Below are 22,184 nucleotides of genomic sequence, written 5' to 3' on the forward strand. Positions count from 1 at the left end.
CCTCTCAAGCTCTGTCAAGTTGGATGGGGAGCGTCGCTGCACAGCTATTTTCAGGTCTCCAGAGATGTTCGATCGGGTTCAAATCAAGGCTCTGGCTGGGCCACTCAAGGACATTCAGAGACTTATCCCGAAGCCACTCCTGCATTGTCTTGGCTGTGTACTTAGGGTTCGTTGTCCTGTTGGAAGGTGAACCTTCGCCCCAGTCTGAGGTCCTGAGTGCTCAGGAGCAGGTTTTCATCAAGGATCTCTTTCTACTTAGCTCCGTTCATCTTTCTCTCGATCCTGACTGTTCTTCCAGTCCCTGCCTCTGAAAACATCCCCACTGTATGATGCTGCCACCCATGCTTCCCCGTAGGGATGTTGCCATGTTTCCTCCAGACAAACTCCAAGCGGGCTGTCGTGCCTTTTAGTGAGGAGTGGCTCCCGTCTGGCCACTCTACCATATAGGCCTGAATGGTGGAGTGCTGCAGAGATGGTTGTTCTTCTGGAAGGTTCCCCCATCTCCACAGAGGAACTCTGGAGCTCTGTCAGAGTGACCATCGGGTTCTTGATCACCTCCCAGACCAAGGCCCTTCTCCCCCGATTGCTCCGTTTGGCAGCTTCAGGAAGCGTGTTGGTGGTTCCAGACTTCTTGCATTTAAGAATGATGGAGGCCACTGTGTTCTTGGGGACCTTCAATGCCACGGAAAAGTTTTGGTACCCTTCCCTAGGTCTGTGCCTCGACACAATCTTGTGTCGGAGCTCTACAGACAATTCCTTTGACTTAATGGCTTTGTGTTAGACAGGTGTGTGCCTTTCCAAATCATGCCCAATCAAAAAACCACAGGTGGACTCCAGTCAAGTTGTAGAAACATCTCAAGAATAATCAGTTGAAACAGGATGCACCTGCTCAATTTCGAGTCTCTGAATACTTTCCGAATGCACTATATTATAATAGTATTTGTATATCAAAGTCATTGTAATGTTGTTAACCTTATAAATTTAAAGGAAAAGGATTAAAATCAAAAATATACAATTCTACCAGAGAGCGCCATTTGTTAATGCGAAAGGCACACTTGACCGTTACACTTGAATCATTCCCACAGTGAATGGCTAGGCCTGCTACGCTATGAAACCACACGCAATTGCAGAGACTGATATTTCCGGCCGCAATTGATATGGTGAAAACATTATGTGGGGAGGCAGAGGCATAGAATACCTTTGTCAAATAACACAGTTAAATTAAGAATTTATGCTTTTGCTAGCGATCAAGAGAGAACTGACTGAATGACTCAAAACCTCCCCAGCTTATACTCCCCAAATGGACGTTAGCTGTGAGGGCCGAGATTCCCATACATTGACTTTCGTTCGCTATACATGTCGGGGGATGCTATTCACAAGGACATAAGTTTACAAGTTTATCAACTTTCAAAACAGAATTACTTTCCCGTTGTTCCTCAGCTGTAGTGTATGATATACCATTTTGTAGCTCTGAGTCTCTTTTATCCAATGTAAAAAACACAATTTCAAATTTTACTATATAAGACTGATTTGAGCAGGTCAGTCACATATTGTTCTGTTTCATGATTCCCGAGCATGAAACGGCACATAAGATGTTCATTGTGCTGTGTAGCTATATTGACGAAAAACAGATTCCATGGGATCGAATGGTGGGCTGGCTTCTGCACTCTAGTATTGAACTTGTCTCCCTCTGCCATATGGATGCATTGTATGATACACGAGAGCAAATGTCAGCCAAAGAGCTGAGCACAGAACGCGGAGATATACTGCGGCAGGTAACTTGGATTGTAAACTAAATCAAACAACATCCGCTGCGCGTATGCCTGTTGAGATATGGGATCAGAGCATGACAGTGTTTTATTTCACACAAGGTTTGGTGGTTATCGAGGGGGATTGTTGGAAGAATTTTTTGCATTGAGAGAGGAACTGTTGTCATAATGAATGTATATAAAGAAAGACTTGGTTGACTTTCTATGTAATAAAAAGAAAATAACAGAAAACGGCATCAGTAAGTGTCCCACACGAGAGATGACTGCTCACCTCCAACTCTTGGAAGAGTACTTTGCGACGGACCTCCTTCCCAATGAATGTGATCCTGGATCAGTTGACATGCCGGTAAGTGAAATCGAACAGCTGATCAAACTGTCGTGACCGAATGCTGCAGACTTAACGCATTCACAGGTCACTACGGAGGAGTTTTGGTTCCTGACTCAAAGGGAATACCTTGACGTCTCCCTCTGAGCATTAATGCCGCTTTCAAAACAACCGGGAACTAGGAACTCAAATCTCAGACATCAGTACGTTCAAGACAACTGGGAACTCGGAAAGAACAAGCTCCGACTGGGGGAAAATTATTTTGAACAGTCATCCAAATTGGAATTCCAAATCGAACTCTGGCCTCTTTCTAGAGCTCTGACTTTCCGACCTAAAGATCACTTGCGTCATGATTTGACCTCGTATCTTTCAGATTTCCTAGTTGTTTTTAAAGCATCATAAAACTCATCGTAGGCTGCCCTTTGTTAGCTCATGTCTGTGTGATGCTGGATTCAGTGCTCTCGTCTGCATTAAAACCAAATGGGCCTGTCGATCCAGGTTGGATGTGACAGCAGAGATGCGTGCGCACTGTCGACCACGCCCCCTGACTTTGAGAAGCTCATACACGACATGCGTCAAGCGCACCCATCTCATTAGTGGTGGTGAGATAAGAGACATTGTCAGACTAATTTGGAATTGACTGCCTCACATTAAAAGTATGTGATGGTGAGTTGAAGACAATCAGAAATACTGTTAGAATGTTTTTCAATTGACTGCCATAGCCCCATATTAAAAACGTTAACATTGGCTGTGATTTTTTTCACATGGGTGGGGTTCTGAGAATTTTCAGATATCAAAATGGAGTCGTGGGCCAAAAAAGTTTGGGAATCCCTGTACTATAGGTAATCCTTAAGCCAGCAAGGTTGACACGTGGTATCCATCTGCTAAACAAAGCTACATAAAGACAGACCATTCAAATGATATATCAAAGGATAAAGCAAGTGTGCTGTTAGCCGTTGCTACACTACAAAAACATATTACGATGTTTATCGATACTGAATAACCTGCTAATAGATTAAGACGAATGATTTTATGTAGAATGGTTCATGTAGACTTCTCTTTTGGTCAAACCGATAGGTCTGCACCTGAGCAATGTTTGCAGCTAGCTAATAGATAAAACAAATTTAAAAAGTGTTCAGTGATGATAATATTACATTTAACCTTTTTTTTTCTGATTTACCTTTCGGTCTTTCTTTTGAACCTTTTGGAAATAACAAATGTTAACAGACTGCACCGGTGCAAACTGGCCCTAATCAAGTGAATAGTCCGCTATATACACTGTGACACTAACATTGTCCATTCTAAAAGACAACCCAACTTTAAAAATGGCTAATATGGACTCCTCTAGCTACAGTATATTACATAGACATTGCGCCCCAATTTTAAATGAAAAATATACTTTTAAGGTTTAATGTAGCTTTCATAAACCCTTTATAATGCCTGTATAGATACCACAGAAGTAATTTACAAGCAAATGCTATATATATGCCACATTAGCCAAAGCACCAAATGAGGAACCTGTTGGGCTAATATTGTAGTGATAGGTAATATCCCCACTCAAAGATAAAGAACCCCCCCCCCCTTTAATGTTCCCTACTGTTTTAGTCCCAGTTTAAGGGTGATTTTTTTGTGTGTGTGTTGAGAGCCAGCAGATTATAATCTCCGACATATGATAAACTTTTGAAGGTGATGGAGGAGAAGGACAGGGAAATAGCTCTTCTTAATGAGCAGATGGCTAAGCTTCAACTCACGGAAACAGCCCCTGACAACAAGGTAACCCCATATACATATACGTTAGACAGACCACTTGTTCTTCTGTTCACATATATGTATATCTTTGTGATAGTGGATAAGTGTTTGTGTTGTGTGACAGCCGTTCATTTTATTTGGTATTTTTGTTGTGGCGTAACCCACCATTTTATTTTAGGTTTTGGTAAGTAGGCCTCTGTTGTGTTGTGAATTTTTCTTTAAGTTGGCTTACTAAAGAGACACTTGGAACACCCTAGAATTGTCCAACAAATCATAATTGGTACCTGAAGTACCATTATTACAGTTGTCCCAACCAAAAATGTCACCTGATTGGCTGAGACTCATATATTATCTATCATATAAATATTATCAATAACTATATTGCCGTGGCACAACTGTGTCTCAGAGGTTTAATAGAAAGCATGAGCCGGTCTTTTTCCTCCTCATCTTCGTCCTTATTCCTACATTCACTGCTCTGTCCTTCCCTTCAGGAAATCAATGTGAGGGATGAGCGACTGCGGGATCTGGAGTCCCAGGTGGAGTGCATGCGGAGCGAGCAGCAGCGCCTGAAGAGGAACAGCGAGGAGGAGTTGGAGCAGCTAAACGCCGTTATCGACAAGTTCCAGGAGGAGCTGGCCAACATTGAGCGGAAGCAGTTCTCGGAGACAGAAGAAGAGCTCAAGCGCCAGTTGGAGAGCCAAGTCGGAGGTCCCAGCAAGGAGGAGTATGACGAAATGAAGCAAAAAATGGACCTGGCCACACTAGAGCTGGACACCATCAAAGCCGAGCACTGCTCGCTCCTGGAGAGGTACCGGTGCTTGCAGGAGAGCAGACTAGCATTAGCCGAGTCGGAAAAGGAGCTGTCGGACGACATAGCGATGGAGCTGCAAGACGCCCTGAGGGAGAAGACGGCGGCGTTTGTAGTGGTGCAGGCTCAGATCCAGGCACTTGAGCAGAATGCCACCTCCAGGGTGAAGGAGCTGAGCCTTAGAGTCCAGAAACTTGAGGCCTGTGTCGCAGAGAGAGACTCTGAACTGACCCGCTGCCGGTTCCTGGTGGAGCGGGCCCAGGATGATGCTGATGACCTCCAGCGCAAGGTCCAGGACCTGGAGGACAAGCTGAGGGAGAGGGTGGCCACCGCGCTTGTCAGCCAGGCCCAACTGGGCGCCATCCAGCAACAGCTGCATCAATCGCAGCAGTCCAAGGGCCAAAGAGCCAAAGAATCTGTCCACCAGAATCCCAGGGGACAGATGGAGGTACCGGACTTTGGGTTTGCAGGAATGTCCCGAGCAGTGGAGATCCAAGGAGCCAAACATGGCCCCACTAGGAAGGTGGTCCTCCTGACGGAGAAGCTCCGCGAGCTGGAGGTAGGCCTGAGCGGCATGCAGAAGGACCAGGAGCTGCAGAAGCAGTTACTCTCTAGCTCCGAGGAGGAGGTGCTGGAGTACGAGAAGAGGCTGGTCTTGCTCATTGACCTGCTTAATCAGATGAGGACGACCAAGCCTGGTGAACGCCAGAGAACATTTCCGGCCACAGAGGTAGTTGTTAACTTTAGCCTTCTCTATTGTCTCTGGGGTTAAGTTCGCTGTAGCCTGCACCTCATCCTATGAATTAGTTTTTGTGGGGTAGAGTTAGCCTGCTCTACTTTCCATGGATTAATGAATTTGCTTACGCCTACACTGCCTGGAGATGTTTTTCACAGGTTAAATGCTGACAAGCTGCTATCTCTTTGAACTCTGAACCAGACTGCATCTTCTGGAGGCAACGAGCTGGCTGTGTCTGAGATTCTACAGGAGCTACAGAAGGTCAGGGACGAGGCTTCAGCCACCAAAGAACAGCTCAGCAGTTACAGGGAGAGCAGCAATAAACTCCAGCAGGAGCTCAAGGTATGTAATATCACACTCATTAATACTCTATTATTATTGCATGAGAGAGAGTTACAGTTGTCACATGTTTTACTTTTTAAGGCAAAAGAGGTCGCAATGGCCAACCTTCAAGAAGACCTTCAAAGGGTAAGAAACTAATGTGAAAGGGAGTTCCTCCGATTGCCAGACACAGTACAATTCTACTTTGCCTCAGATTTGCTAAAGTATTGCAATACTTTCTTGTTATTGACATTATCTTAAATCCATTGTCTTGAAATCCAAGTTCTAGAATTTCTAACATCTAACTATTCCCCAGGTGTCATCGGGAGGCAGTGAGGCCAAGATGTCTGCGCTCCATCGGGAGCTGAAGGAGGTCAAAGAGGAGGCTGCTGCCACCAAAGAGGAGCTCAGCAGCTACAGGGAAAGCTGTGACAAACTACAGGAGCTTCTACAGGTATGAACACAGTCACATTCAACCAGTGTTCAGCAAAGGAAAGAACTATGGGAGTCGCAGTCTTCCAGTGCCAAACTTAATTGTTGATTTATTAATTGTCCATTTTGTGTGGATAACTGTACATTTTGAGAATGTTGACCTTTTCAGTGATTAACCAATCTGACCATTTCATTTAAAAAAATTGTACCAAAGGAGAGAGAGATGACCATAGCACATCTCAAGGGAGAACTCTACCAGGTAAGTACAGTTGAAGTCAGAAGTTTACATACATACACCTTAGCCAAATACATTTAAACTCAGTTTTTCACAATTCCTGACATTTAATCCTAGTAAGAATTCCCTGTCTTAGGTCAGTTAGGATCACCACTTTATTTTAAGAATGTGAAATGTCCGAGTAATATTAGAGAGAGTGATTTATTTCAACTTTTATTTCTTTCATCACATTCCCAGTGGGTCAGAAGTTTACATACACTCAATTAGTATTTGGTAGCATTGCCTTTAAATTGTTTAACTTGGGTCAAGTGTTCGGGTAGCCTTCCACAACCTTCCCAAAATAAGTTGGGTGAATTCTGGCCCATTCCTCCTGACAGAGCTGGTGTAACTGAGACAGGTTTGTAGGCCTCCTTGCTCGCACATCCTTTTTCAGTTCTGCCCACACATTTTCTATAGGATTGAGATCAGGGCTTTGTGATGGCCACTCCAATACCTTGACTTTGTTGTCCTTAAGCCATTTTGCCACAACTTTGGAAGGATGCTTGGGGTCATTGTCCATTTGGAAGACCCATTTGCGACCAAGCTTTAACTTCCTGACTGATGTCGTGAGATGTTGCTTCAATAAACTTCCGACTTCTATTGTACATCTTGCTGCAAAGCAGAATATTCCGACTCTACTCAGCAATATGGAAAAAGATCTGACTATTGACATGTCTTCACTTGTATGGGTTTGGTGTCCCCTAAATTCACCTTTGATAAATCTCCGTCCTTTCACCTCCCAGGCCTCATTGGAAGGTGACGGTGCCTCCACATCCGAGCTTCTCCAAGAGCTCCAGGAGGTCCGAGACGAGGCAGCCGCTACCAAAGGATACCTGAACAGCTTCAAAGAGTGCAGCGAGAAACTTCAGACCGAACTCCAAGTCCGCGACCTGTCAATCGCTCAGCTCAAAGAGGAGCAACAACAGCTCAGAGTAGCCTTGGCGAAATCCCCGGAGTCACCATCACCACTATCCCCAGTATCACCATCTCAGTCTCCCTCACTCGATCAGCGGCAGCAAGCGCCACCCTCCCATCCGAAAAAGAAAGGCGGAAAACCGCAAAACCAACGCCAGGGGGCCAAGGGAAAAATGGCTGCCACTGCCAAGGACAAACCATCGCTCTCCAGGAAGAACTCTGCCGCGGCAAACCAAAAGTCTTCCGACAAATTGTCCGGTCAATCGTCTGATCTTAATGGATCTCAACATCCGCCTCATACAGACGCTGGCACCCAGACGGAGACATTTTCCTCCCAGACATCTGGCCAGCCCAGATCTGTTTCAGAGGAGGAAGAGGTGGAGGAGATGATCGGGGAGTACCAGGATAACATCGTACAGATGCAGGAGCTGCACGCGGCAGAGATCCTGGACATGGAGGCCCGGCACATCGCAGAGAGCGAGGCCCTGAAGCGGGACAATCAAATACTGGAGGAGGAGTGCAAGGCTCTCAAGACCGTCATCGAGAAGCTGCAACGCTCCCACGAAGTAAGTCCATTGGACGACATCAAATCAAACTTTTTGTCAGATGCGCCAAATGCAACATGTGTAGACCTGACAAGGGAAATGCTTACTTACAAGCCATAAACCAACAGTGCAATTCAAGAAAGAGTTAAGAAAATATTTACCAAATAAACTAAAGTAAAAAATAATAAAAAGTAACACAATTAAATAACTTCATCGAGGCTATATGCAGGGGTTACTGGTGCTGAGTCAATGTGCTGGGGTACAGGTTAGTCAAGGTAATTTGTACATGTAAGTAGGGGTGAAGTGACTATGCATAGATAATAAACAGCTAGTTGCAGCAGTGTAAAAAAAATAATGGGGGGTGTCAATGTAAATAATCTGGTGGCCATTTGGTTAATTGTTCAGCAGTCTTATGGTTTGGAGGTAGAAGCTGTTAAGGAGCCTTTTGGTCCTAGACTTGGCGCTTGCCATGCCGTAGCAGAGAAAACAGTCTATGACTTGGGTGACTGGAGTCTTTTTTATAATTTTTTGGGCTTTCCTCTGACACCGCCTAGTATATAGGTCCTGGATGGCAGGAAGCTTGGCCCCAGTGATGTACTGGGCCGTACATACTACCCTCTGTAGCGTCTTACGGTCAGTTGCCGAGCAGTTACCATACCAGGCGGTGATGCAACCGGTCAGGATGCTCTCGATGGTGCAGCTGTAGAACTTTTTGAGGATCTGGGGACCCATGCCAAATCTTTTCAGTCTCCTGAGGGGAAAAAGGTGTTGTCGTGCCCTCTTCACAACATCCCAGCAGAAACCCGGTTTCAGAGTGTTTTCTTCTGTTTGGTGCCTAATTTAACATGACCCAGATGATGAGCTTGACATTTTTATGGGGGAGTAGGCAGGTAAAGGAACTCAAACTCTTCTGTATAATGACCTGGTTTCATGCCCTCCAGGCCCCCTCATCGAGACCAGAGCGTCCCGCAGGATCGCAATTCAAAGACGGCTACACCAGTGGTAAGTTGATGTAGTGTCACAAATCCCACCTCCATGCCGAATTGTTCATGAGGTCATGTGTTTTCGCTAGTAATCACAATACCCTAGGCCAGGGATCATCAACTAGATTCAGCTGTGGGACGATGTTTTCTGAAGCGGATGGTCAGGGGTCCGGAACATAATTACAAATAATTTGTTGACTGCAAATTGACCTCAAGAAGCCCAAACAGATATGTTTGACTAAAACATAATCATTTCAAACCTTGCTTACATTTGTATACGATCACTTGTCTCCCTGTTATGCGTGGGAATACTTGAACAGTATAAAACCACCCGTGAGCTAAATTCGGCCCCAGTTGGGGAACCCTGTCCTAAGCTATATAACACTTTCACAATTTTTGGACCGAGTAACCTAACCTTTACACAAATGCAGAGTACTATATATAGCTGACACTAACAACGCTCAGTCATGGTTGCTTCAACCCTCCTCATGCAGACCAAGGAGCATCATAAGCCACCCTGGGTTCATCCTGTCGTTATCTGCACGTGGGTTGTTGTCTTAGCCCCACCCTGGCTTAGTTTCCCAGATGCAAGGATGATTTTGAGACAATGAGGGATTTTTCTACTCCTAAGCGTTCTCTAGTAAAACACATTCCTGTCTATGTAATGCAGTATTTAACTAATTTGTCAGCTCAAGCCATCTCCAGTGACCATACGCCCAGATTAGCTGCAGGGAACAAGAGTGGAGCCCATGAAAACAGACGCTAACAGGACATAAATGGCTTACTATTAGTTAAATATTAATTCTTAAACATTAATATAAAAAAAACTGGTAAATACGTAATGTTTCTATCACAACACTCTTGGCATTCTCTCAACCAGCTTCATGAGGTAGTCACCTGGAATGCATTGCAATGTGTGCCTTGTTAAGTTAATTTGTGGAATTTCTTTCCTTAATGCGTTTGAGCCAATCAGTTGTGTTGTGACAAGGTAGGGGGGTATACAGAAGATAGCCCTATTTGGTAAAAGACCAAGTCAATATTATGGCAAGAACAGCTCAAATAAGCAGAGAGAAATGACAGTCCATCACTACTTTAAGACATGAAGGTCAGTCAATACTGAAAATTTCAAGAACTTTGAAAGTTTCTTCAAGTGCAGTTGCAAAAACCATCAAGCGCTCTAATGAAACTGGCTCTCATGAGGACCTCCACAGGAATGCAAGACCCAGAGTTACTTCTGCTGCAGAGGATAAGTTCATTAGGGTTACCAGCCTCAGAAATTGCAGCCCAAATAAATGCTTCACAGAGTTCAAGTAACAGACACATCTCAACATCAGCTGTTCAGAGGAGACTGTGTGAATCAGGCCTTCATGGTCGAATTGCTGAAAAGAATCACTACTAAAGGACACCAGTAAGAAGAAGAGACTTGCTTGGACCAAGAAACACAAGCAATGGACATTAGACAGGTGGACATTTGTCCTTTTGGTCTGGAGACCTAATTAGAGATTTTTGGTTCCAACCGCCCTGTCTTTGTGAGCAGCGGTGTGGGTGAACGGATGATCTCCGCATGTGTATTTCCCACCGTAAAGCATGGAGGAGGAGGTGTTATGGTGTGGGGGTGCTTTGCTGGTGACACTGTGATTTATTTAGAATTCAAGGCACACTTAACCAGCATGGCTACCACAGCATTTTGCAGCGATTCGCCATCCCATCTGGTTTGGGCTTAGTGGGACTATCATTTGTTTTTCCAACAGGACAATGACCCAACACACCTCCAGGCTCTGTAAAGGCTATTTTACCAAGGAGGAGAGCGATGGAGTGCTGCACCAGAAAACCTGGCCTCCACAATCCCCCGACCTCAACCAAATTGAGATAGTTTGGGATGAGTCTGAGTGCAGAGTGAAGGAAAAGCAGCCAACAAGTGCTCAGCATATGTGGGAAGTCCTTCAAGACTGTTGGAAAAGCATTCCAGGTGAAGCTGGTTGAGAGAATGCCAAGAGTGTGCAAAGCTGTCATTGCAAAGGGTGGCTATTTGAAGAATCTCAAATATAAAATATATTTTGATTTGTGTAACACTTTTTTGGTTACCACATGATTCCATATGTTTTATTTTATAGTTTTGATATCTTCACTATTATTCTACAATGTAGAAAATAGTAAAAATAAAGAAAAATCCTTGAATGAGTAGGTGTTGTAAAAATGTTGACCGGTTGATTATAGAAAAGTATGTGGACACACCTTCAAATCTGTGGATTTGGCTATTTCAGCCACACCCGTTGCTGACAAGTGTATAAAATCAAACACACAGCCTTGCAATCTCCATAGACAAACATTGGCAGGAGAATGGCCTTACTGAAGAGCTCAGGATGCCACCCTTTCAACAAGTCAATTCGTCAAATTTACATCTTGCTGGAGCTGCACCGGTCAACTGTAAGTGCAGTTATTGTGAAGTGGAAACGTCTAGGAGCAACAACGGCTCAGCCGCGACATGGCAGGCCACACAAGCTCACATTTTACATTTACATTTACGTCATTTAGCAGACGCTCTTATCCAGAGCGACTTACAAATTGGTGCATTCACCTTATGATATCCAGTGGAAGAACCACTTTACAATAGTACATCTATCTTTTTTGGGGGGGGGGGGGTTAGAAGGATTACTTTATCCTATCCCAGGTATTCTTTAAAGAGGTGGGGTTTCAGGTGTCTCCGGAAGGTGGTGATTGACTACGCTGTCCTGGTGTCGTGAGGGAGCTTGTTCCACCATTGGGGTGCCAGAGCAGCGAACAGTTTTGACTGGGCTGAGCGGGAACTGTGCTTCCGCAGAGGTAGGGAGGCGAGCAGGCCAGAGGTGGATGAACGCAGTGCCCTTCTTTGGGTGTAGCACGTAAAAATTGTTTGTCCTCGGTTGCAACAGTCACTATCGAGTTCTAATCTTCCTCTGGAAGCAATGCCGACGAACAGTGATTCATCGCTCCAGTGTTGGCTGGAGTGGTGTAAAGCTTGCTACCATTGGACTCTGGAGCAGTGGAAACGTGTTCTCTGGAGTAATGAATCATGCTTCACCATCTGGCAGTCTGATGGACGAATCTGGATTTGGCGGATGCCAGATGAACTCTACCTGCCCCTATGAATAGTGCCAACTGTAAAGTTTGGTGGAGGAGAAATAATGGTCTGGGCCTTTCATGGTTTGGGCTAGGCCTCTTAGTTCAACTAAAGGGGAATCTTAACGCTACAGCATACAATGACATTCTAGACAATTCTGTGCTTCCAACTTTGTGGCAACAGTTTTGGGAATTCCCTTTCCTGTTTCAGCATGACAAAGCAAGGTCCAGAAGTGGTTTGTCGAGATCGGTGTGGAAGAACTTGACTGGCATGCACAGAGCCCTGACCTCAACCCTATCGAACACCTTTGGGATGAATTGGAACGCAGACTGCGAGCCAGGCCTAGTCGCTCAACATCAGTGCCTGACCTCACTAATGCTCTTGTGGCTGTCCCTGCAGCAATGATCAAACAACTAGTGGAAAGCCTTCTCAGAAGAGTGGAGGCTGTTATAGCAGCAAAGGAGGGGCCAACTCCATTTTAATGCCCATGGTTTTGGAATGAGATGTTCGACGAGCAGGTGTCCACATACTTTTAGTCATATAGTGTATATACCATACTGTTTCAACAAACACAGAATTTCACAAGTCATGGCATGACTCTTTTGAGTTGATGCACATGTTTTCTGGTGTTTGTAAAGATGGATGCTTTGCTCATTCAAAGAAAGTGTTTTGCTCCCATTGATATGCAATGTTAACCTTGTGTGTACTCTATTGCAGACAGCAGTTCTGAATGGAGTCAGAGGACAGGCTACGACCTGCCTAACCTGCAGCAGGAGTTCAGGACCACACCAGAGGGAGCCAGAAAAGAGACAGACGATGCACTGCCTGACAGAATTAAGGTACAAGAACTGCATTTGGCAATGTAAAGTTAAGCAATCAAATGTATTTATAAATCAATCAATAAAATGTATTTATAAAGCCCTTTTTACATCAGACGATGTCACAAAGTGCTATACAGAAACCCAGCCTAAAACCCCAAACGGCAAGCAATGCAGATGTAGAAGTACGGTGGGATTATAACAGTTCGTGGCCAAGATGTTCAAACGTTCATAGATGACCAGCAGGGTCAAATCATAATCACAGTGGTTGTAGAGGGTGCAATAGGTCAGCACCTCAGGAGTAAATGTCAGTTGGCTTTTCATAGACAATCATTCACAGTTAGAGACAACAAGTGCGGTAGAGAGAGAGTCGAAAACAGCAGGTCTGGGACAAGGTAGCATGTCCGGTGAACAGGTCAGGGTGCCTTAGCCGCAGGCAGAACAATTGAAACCTTAGCAGCAGCACGACCACGTGGACTAGGGACAGCAAGGAGTCATCAGGCCAGGTAGTCCTGAAGCATGGTCCCAGGGCTCAGGTCCTCCGGGAGGGAGAGAATTAGAGGGAGTATACTTAAATTCACACAGGACACCGGATAAGACAGGAGAAATACTCCAGATATAAAAGACTGACCCTAGGCCCCCGACACACAAACTATCGCAGCATAAATACTGGAGGCTGAGACGGGGGGTCGGGGAGACACTGTGGCCCCGTCCGACGATACCCCCGGACAGGGCCAACCAGGCAGGTTATAACCCCACCCACTTTGCCAAAGCACAGCCCCCACACCACTAGAGGGATATCTTCAAACCACCAACTTACTACCCTGAGACAAGGCTGAGTGTAGCCCACGAATATCTCCCCTACGGCACGAGCACAAGGGGGGCGCCAACTCGGACAGGAATATCACGTCAGTGACTCAACCCACTCAAGTGACGCACCCCTCCTAGGGACGGCATGGAAGAGCACCAGTAACTCAGGGTTTGAGGCAGAGAATCCTAGTGGAGAGAGGGGAACCAGCCAGGCAGAGACACCAAGGGCGGTTCATCGCTCCAGTGCCTTTCACCCTCACACCCCTGGACCAGACTACACTCATAGGACCTACTGAAGAGATGAGTCTTCAATAAAGACTTAGTGTCTTGCATAAGTATTCATCACCCTTTGCGTTTTTCCTATTTTGTTGCATTACAACCTGTAATTGAAATAGATTTTTATTTGGATTTCTTGTAATGGACCTACACAAAATAGTCCAAATTGGTGAGGTGAAATGAAAAAAAGAACTTGTTTCAAAAAATAAAAAAAGTTAGTTGTGCGTGCATATTTATTCACCCCCTTTGCTATGAAGCCCCTAAATAAGATCTTGTGCAACCAATTACCTTCAGAAGTCACAATTTAGATTTCACACAGGGGGACTTTATTTAAGTGTCACATGATCTGTCACATGATCTCAATGTATATATACACCTGTTCTGAAAGGCCCCAGAGTCTGCAACACCACCAAGCAAGCGGCACCATGAAGACCAAGGAGCTCTCCAAACAGGTCACGGACAAAGTTGTGCAGAAGTACAGATCAGGGTTGGGTTTTTTTTAAATATCCAAAACTTTGAACATCCCATGGAGTACCATTTAAATCCATTATAAATAAAATGGAAAGAATATGGCACCACAACAAAGCAGCCAAGAGAGGGCCACCAACCAAAACTCACGGGCCAGGTAAGAAGGGCATTAATCAGAGAGGCAACAAAGGGACGGACCAAAGATAAAGCTCCACAGCGGAGATTGGAGTATCTGTCCATAGGGCCATTTTAAGCCGTACACTCCACAGAGCTGGGCTTTATGGATTAGTGTTCAGAAAAAAGCCATTGCTTAAAGAAAAAAAATAAGCAAACACGTTCGGTGTTCGCCAAAAGGCATGTGGGAGACTCCCCAAACTTATGGAAAAAGGTACTCTGGTCAGATGAGACTAAAATGTAGCTTTTTGTCCATCAAGGAAAATGCTATATCTGCCTCAAACCCAACACCTCGCATCACCCCGAGAATACCATCCCCACAGTGAAGCATGGTGGTGGCAGCATACTGTGGGGATGTTTTTCTTCAGCACGGACTGGGAAACTAGTCAGAATTGAAGGAATGATGGTTGGTGCTAAATACAGGGACATTCTTGAGGGAAACCTGTTTCAGTCTTCCAGAGATTTGAGACTGGGACGGAGGTTCACCTTCCAGCAGCACAATGACCCTAAGCATACTGCTAAAGCAACACTCGAGTGGTTTAAGGGAAAACATTTAAAGGTGTTGGAATGGCCTAGTCGAGGCCAGACCTCAATCCAATTGAGAATCTGTGGTATGACTTAAAGATTGCTGTACACCTGCGGAACCCGTCCAACTTGAAGGAGCTGGAGCAGTTTTGCGTTGAGGAATGTGAAAAAATCACAGTGGCTAGATGTGCCAAGATTATAGAGACATACCCCAAGAGACGTGCAGCTGTAATTGCTGCAAAAGGTGTCTCTACAAAGGTTTAACTTTGGGGGGGTGAATAGTTATGCACGCTCAAGTTTTCAGTTTTTTTGTCTAATATCTTGTTTGTTTCACAATAAAAAAAAAATATTTTGCATCTTCAAAGTAGTAGCCATATTGTGTAAATCAAATGATACAAACCCCCCAAAAATCTATTTTGATTCCAGGTTGTAAGGCAACAAAATAGGAAAAATGCCAAAGGGGGTGAAGACTTTCGCAAGCCACTGTAAAGGTCGAGACCGAGTCTGCGTCTCTCACATAGATAGGCAGACCATTCCATAAAAATTGAGCTCTATAGGAGAAAGCCCTGCCTCTAGCTGTTTGCTTAGAAATTCTAGGGACAATAAGGAGGTCTGCGTCTTGTGACCCTAGCGTACGTGTAGGTATGAAAGGCAAGACCAAATCGGAGAGATGGCTAGGAGCAAGCCCATGTAATGCTTTGTAGATTAGAAGTAAAACCTTAACGTCTTTATATGGCAATTTGAGTGTATTGGTGAAGATGTCTGGTTTGCACATGGTTTAATGTTCATGAGATGAATGTCTGTACATCCAGAACCTGCTCCGCGAAGTGCACCAGGAGGGCATGCAGGTGCTGTCCCTGTCGGCGCTTCCAATCCCAGAGGGCGAGGCTGACCCAGCCAGCTTGTTCCACCATTCCCAGGGCTGGCCCAACGAGAGAGAGGCCTTGCTGGCCACCGTGGAGTCCCTCAAGGCCCTCATAACCCAGATTCAGACTCACAGCAGGGAAACACAGGTACAGGACTGATAGCATCTGTACTTTGTAGCATGGATACTTTGTGCTGGTAGCCTGCCTTAAACACAGTAGGGGTTTTGTTGGTCGCAGTTTAAATGAAACATAGCTTTTAAGGCTTAATAGAGCATTCAGAAACCCTTTTCTCTAAATATGCATGTCTATGTGCTTGTGTATGTTCAGACCCCAGGTAGTGCGGACTGGCGTGGAGAGCTGCTGGGGGCAGTGCAGCAGGTGTTTGTGAGGGAGCGGAGTGTGCTGAAGAGCGCTGCCTATGCCCGACTGGACCTGCTGGACACTAGCGACGCGATCATCCACCTCAACCAGCTGGAGCACAGGCTAGCCGAGCAGGTCACTGAAAAACGATGTATACTTTAGCCTAACTGCTGGCTAACCTTAGCATTAGCCTCAACTAGCTGGAGCACAGGCTAGCCAAGCAGGTAGCAACAAACACTTAAAACTCAAGTTAGTATTACCTGCTTATGTTATTATTAGCATATTAACTAGCTGGAGAGTGGGATATAGCCAACAGGTAACAGAAAAAATATTGAGCCATTTTAGTGTAGTGCCTGTTTCTCCACTTTGTAGAAAAACCTGGTCATATGTATTTGTGTACAGTTGTTTTTAAGTTCCAAGGCTAAACTGTGGCTGTGTGTATCTACAGGACACCCATCACAGAGATGCCATGGGGATGCTCCAGACTGCAGACAGAAGCAGTTTGCTGACAGAGGTCCGGCAGCTCCGGGCCCAGCTAGAACAAATCCAAGGCCAGGAGCCTGGCAGGAGAGGCAGATCCAATCATGGTCTGTCGTCTGGCCCTCCAGTGGTTTCTTCTGACATTTGTGTGTTAGTTGTAAGGACACATGGGGATGATGGATGAATGGCTGGGGGGGCTGGATGGATAAATTCATTGATTTATTGACTGACTAATATCTATAGTAAATTGTCTTAGGCGAGGTCACAGTTATTCCACTCAGCAGCTGATTCTAATGCCTTCCATGTTGTTTTGTCTGGCTGTTCGTCCCACTCAGGTGTTGAGCAGCAGAGGGAGAGAGGTGGCATTCCAGAGCCCCACATTCTGCTGCAGGCTGACGGGGCCCTGGAGGAGCTGAAGGGAGAGCTGGCCCAGACCAAACTAGAGCTGGAGACCACGCTCAAGGCCCAGTACAAACACCTGAAGGAGCTGGACACAGTCAGGTAAGGTTTTAATGCACGCTCACACACAGTTTGACGCATAAAAGAGCAGAACATTGTCAGGTATGACTATTTAGGGATACAGAAACAAACATCGACTCCCCTTCCCAGCCTCAGTATTACACACACGTGTAGTTTACCTTCCTAGTTGCTGTTGGATGGATCCAGCCCGGTGTCGTTGTCTTTGTTTCTAGAACGGAGATGTCACAGAAGGCTGCTGAGGTGGACACCCTGGCGGACAGACTGGCAGACGAACAGAAGAAGGCCAGAGAGCTGCAGTGGGCCTTCGAGAAGGAGAAGTGTAAATCGGACAAGAAAGAGGAGCTGGAGAGAGAGGAGCTGGAGGTAAGGCAGTTTGTAGTGAAGGTAGAAGACTAGTGTCCCAGTGTGTTCAGGTATAATTGCCTACTTGTTTCCACATGTCTTCACTTTAGTGTGTGTTTACTTAAATTAATGATTTACTGATATGTTCACCTTAGGCACTGGGGTATTATCTATTCAAGTGTGTTTCACAAGTATCTCTGTCTTTACACCCCTTCCCTCCAGGATCTCAAACTGGCCCTGGAGGAGCAGCAGAGTCTCGTAGCCCAGCTGACCTCAACCCTAGGCCAGGAGCGCCAGTCCTCCTCCCAGCTGTCCCTCCAGGCCGAACAGGAGCGCTCCAGGCTGCAGACCCAGGCCTCGCAGCTCCACGTCCAGCTAGTATCAGAGCGAGCCCGGGCCCAGGAGCTGAGTAGCGCCCTGGGGAGAGAGAAGGAGCATCGCCACCACGGCTCCTCCTGGAGAGAGAACCCAGAGGGGGAGGTGGCTAGGAAGGGGGAGGATGAAGTGGTGGGAGGGGCGATGTCATCCGAAGGTCTGCTGGAGGGACTGCAGAGGGAGCTGGACAAAAAGCATGCTCAGGTGGACAGTTTGTTTGTAGATGAAGCAGACGCACACGTACATACACACTAGTTACAGCAAGTCGTATGATGCTCTATGGGTATGTGATACAAGCCACTATCAATGTAGTCTGGCTAATGCCTAACTCAGTCCGCCTGACTTTAGTCTGGAAAGGCTGTTTTGATGTTGTCGTCACAATGCGTGGATAATGAAGGGGGCTGTGTTTGTACTGGTTGGTTCCTCCTCTGTCTCTTTCTCACTCAAACACCCACAGGCACGGCCACACATAACCCCCCTTCCATTACAACTGTTGGATTTTCAAATCCAAACAAGAGGTCTCAAATTAATTAATCAATGAGTCTGCAGAATTTCTGAGCGAATATTGCATTAACAAACGGCCTCCTGTCCCGACCAGTCAGTCACAGCTCTTCCTCGCGGTGTGGATCGCGTCAGCCAGTCTGCTATCAATGCCTTGCACACAGGAGATTCACATGAAGTGCTAGCGAAAATATAGTGTTGGCATTGTGACCAGTTATGTGATGTGATTCTGCACCGCCACTAAATTGCGCGACAAAGTGGCTCATCAGGTGATGCATCTGCTTTCTCCAAACTGTCATGACAACTTTACATAGGCATTACTGCTATAGTGACTATATTTACCATTACTTCTGCATTCCCACTAAATCCTGTAACCATCTATTCCCTCTTCAGGTGGTTAGTCTGCTGGACGAGGTGGAGGCCCAGAAGCTGGCGGCGGTGCAATGGGAGGAGGAGCTAACCTCTGCAGCTCAGAGGTCATGCCAGGACCAGGAGGCTCTGCGGGAGGCCAAGGGCCAGCTGGAAAGCCTGGGGGAGCAGGCACGGGAAGCCATGGAGCAGCTGAAGAGAGAGGTGCAGCAGGGGAAGCGGCTGGAGCAAGAGAAGGAGAGGCTCCAGGAGAGAGTGGTCCAGCTGGGAGAGACAAGAGAGGAGGAGAGGAGCGGGACGCAGCAGCAGCCTGATAACCAAAACGTAGGTGACATTTATATATCCTACATTCATACACTTTGAATGAACCAAATACAGCGCTTTAGTGTCACATAGTACAATTGAATTGTTTTAAAGAAAATATGTTTTAGCTATTGATACTACGATATTGCATCTATTAGCCTGTCTTGTTGTTAGAACCCAGCTATGTATGATAAAATAATCAATAGTACTTAGCCTTGTTAACTCTGTTGTGCTGTGCTGCTCTAAGCAACAGGCCCTGTATGATAATCCATTATAGATAATAATGTTAACGTGGTGCTGTTTTATACTCAGCAACAGAATAATAATGTAGGATAACCCACAATTTGGGCCAGTTATTGGTTATTTAAGCTATGTGTCTAGGGGTGGCAGATAGCCTAGCGGTTAGAGCATTGGGCCAGTAACCAATGGTTGCTGGTTCGATTACCAGAGCTGTCAAGATAACAAAAGTCTGTCTGTCTGTCCTTGAGCAAGGCACTTAACCCATAATTGGCTCCAGGCACCGTACTACTATTGCTGACCCTGTAAAACAACACATTTAACTGCACCTATCCATGTATGTGACAATCAAGTATACGGTGCATTCGGAAAGTATTCAGACCCCTTGCCATTTTTTTCCCTCATCAATCTACACACAATGCCCCATAATGACAAAGCGAAAACAGTTTATTTTTTATTTTTTGCAAATGTATTAAAAATACAAAAACGGTACCTATTCAGACCCTTTACTAGGAGACTCAGGCTTGAGCTCAGGTGTATCTTTTTTCCATTGATCATCATTGAGATGTTTCTACAACTTGATTGGAGTCCACCTGTGGTAAATGTAATTGATTGGACATGATTTGGAAAGGCACACACCTGTCTATATAAGGACCCACAGTTGACAGTGCATGTCAGAGCAAAAACCAAGCCATGAGGTCGAAGGAATTGTCTGTAGGGCCCCGAGACATGATTTTGTCGAGGCACAGATCTGGGAAAGGGTACCAAAAAATGTCTGCAGCGTGGATGTTCCCCAAGAACACACTGGCCTCCATCATTCTTAAATGGAAGAAGTTTGGAACCACCAAGACTCTTCCTAGAGCTGGCCGCCTGGCCAAACTGAGCAATCGGGGGAGAAGGGCTTTGGTCAGAGAGGTGAGCGAGAATCTGATGGTCACTCTGACAGAGGTCCAGAGTTCCTCTGTGGAGATGGAAGAACCTTCCAGAAGGACAACCATCTCTGCAGCACTCCACCAATCAGGCCTTTATGGTGGAGTGGCCAGACGGAAGCCTCTCCTCAGTAAAAGGCATATGACAGTTTGGAGTTTGCCAAAAGACACCTAAAGGACTCCTAGACCATGAGAAACAATATTATCTGGTCTGATGAAACCAAGATTGAACTCTTTGGCCTGAATGCCAAGCGTCACATCTGGAGGAAACCTGGCACCATCTCTACGGTGAAGCATGGTGGTGGTGGCAGCATCATGCTGTGGGGATGTTTTTCAGCGGCAGGGACTGGGAGACTAGTCAGGATCAAATGAAAGATGAACAGAGCAAAGTATAGAGAGATCCAAGATGAACCTGCTCCAAAGTGCTCCGGACCTCAGACTGGGGCAAATGTTCACCTTCCAACAGGACAATGACACTAAGCACAAAGCCAAGACAACTCAGGAGTGGCTTCGGGACAAATATCTGAATGTCCTTGAGTGGCCCAGCCAAACCCAGGACTTGAACCCGATCAAACATCTCTGGAGAGACCTGAAAATAGCTGTGCAGTGACGCTCCCCATCCAATCTGACAGAGCTTGAGAGGATCTGCAGAGAAGAATGTGATTAACTCCCCAAATACAGATGTGCCAGGCTTGTAGCGTCAGACCCTAGAAGATTTGAGGCTATAATCACTGCCAAAGGTGCTTCGACAAAGTACGGAGTAAAGGGTCTGAATACTTATGTAAATGGTAAATTTCAGTTTTAATTTTTTTTTTTATAAATGTGCCAACATTTCTAAAAACCTGTTTTTGCTTTGTCATTATGAGGTATTGTTTGTAGATTTAATCAATTTTAGAACAAGGCTGTAACTTAATAAAATGGGGAAAAATTTAAGGGGTCTGAATACTTTCAGAATGTCTGTATATTTAAGCAATAATGCACGAGGGGGTGTGATATATGGCCAATATATGACGGCTAAAAGCTGTCGTATGTTGGCCATATTCCACTGAGGTGCCTTAATCCTATTATAAACCGATTACCAATGTAATTAGAGCAGTACAAATAAATGTTTTGTCATAGCCGGGTATATGGTCTGATATACTACGGCTGTCAGCCAATCAGCATTCAGGGCTCGAACCACCCAGTTTTTATAATTTTTTATAACCTGCAGGCTCTGAATGGTAAGTGATCATCATGATAATCATCATAATGACATTTCTGTATGTCTGTGACTGTAGCAGGCTGTGTGGCAAGGTGAGCCCACAGACCGGACCAGAGACTGGGTGTTCAAGCAGAAGTCTGGCGACACGCTGACTGTCAACCCCAGCACACCTTCCCTCCTCAATGTCACTGGGACAGGGGGCAACCTCGCCCCCCACCATGACCCCAAACACTCAGACAAGGTCTTGGGCAAACTGCAGCTCATTGCAGCCAAGATCCGAGCCATGGTCAGCAAGGGCTCTGGCAGGTATGTCACAATTTCTTAACAACTTTGTCTCAAAACATTTGTACATTATATTCATTACTTCAACATTTGATTGAAGTGAACTGTTGTAGTGACTGGTAAATATATGTGCAGGTGAAGATTTATGTTGCGTGGATTGATGCTTGTGTGTGCAGGCTGACTACAGAGGTGGACAGTGAAGGACTGTCGTGGCTGCAGACGAACATTGATGAGGTCATCACTATGCTGCAGCAGTCTTCAGAGCTCCCCTTGGTCCCCTCGGTGAATTGACACTTCTCATTTCAGACCACTTAAATTAGATTGATGTTTATTGTCCTACAGAAATATCTTAGCACAGCTCACACATTATATACATAAACCACATAGAAAACACAACAGGAAACAAACTACAGTCTTAGTCAAACTTAAAT

At 45.6% G+C, this 22,184-nt stretch overlaps 1 protein-coding gene across 6 annotated transcripts in view; it reads left to right on the forward strand.

Moving 5' to 3' along the window:
• akap9 (A kinase (PRKA) anchor protein 9) overlaps positions 1–22,184 on the forward strand; it is a 145,138-nt gene that overhangs the window by 119,518 nt on the left and 3,436 nt on the right. For 5 of the 6 annotated variants that reach the window (XM_029731978.1, XM_029731980.1, XM_029731979.1 and 2 more), the window contains 18 exons: positions 3,781–3,867; positions 4,335–5,381; positions 5,589–5,729; positions 5,811–5,855; positions 6,025–6,162; positions 6,355–6,399; positions 7,158–7,895; positions 8,816–8,876; positions 12,675–12,796; positions 15,841–16,041; positions 16,222–16,389; positions 16,703–16,841; positions 17,070–17,235; positions 17,427–17,577; positions 17,779–18,135; positions 18,826–19,125; positions 21,548–21,777; positions 21,930–22,035. In XM_029731978.1, the coding sequence (XP_029587838.1) occupies positions 3,781–3,867; positions 4,335–5,381; positions 5,589–5,729; positions 5,811–5,855; positions 6,025–6,162; positions 6,355–6,399; positions 7,158–7,895; positions 8,816–8,876; positions 12,675–12,796; positions 15,841–16,041; positions 16,222–16,389; positions 16,703–16,841; positions 17,070–17,235; positions 17,427–17,577; positions 17,779–18,135; positions 18,826–19,125; positions 21,548–21,777; positions 21,930–22,035 (4,242 nt within the window). The remainder of the gene's footprint in view (positions 1–3,780; positions 3,868–4,334; positions 5,382–5,588; positions 5,730–5,810; positions 5,856–6,024; positions 6,163–6,354; positions 6,400–7,157; positions 7,896–8,815; positions 8,877–12,674; positions 12,797–15,840; positions 16,042–16,221; positions 16,390–16,702; positions 16,842–17,069; positions 17,236–17,426; positions 17,578–17,778; positions 18,136–18,825; positions 19,126–21,547; positions 21,778–21,929; positions 22,036–22,184) is intronic. The other variant, XM_029731982.1, reaches the window with a different exon arrangement.

Source organism: Salmo trutta, chromosome 34, assembly GCF_901001165.1.
Source record: "Salmo trutta chromosome 34, fSalTru1.1, whole genome shotgun sequence".
NCBI lineage: Eukaryota > Metazoa > Chordata > Actinopteri > Salmoniformes > Salmonidae > Salmo > Salmo trutta.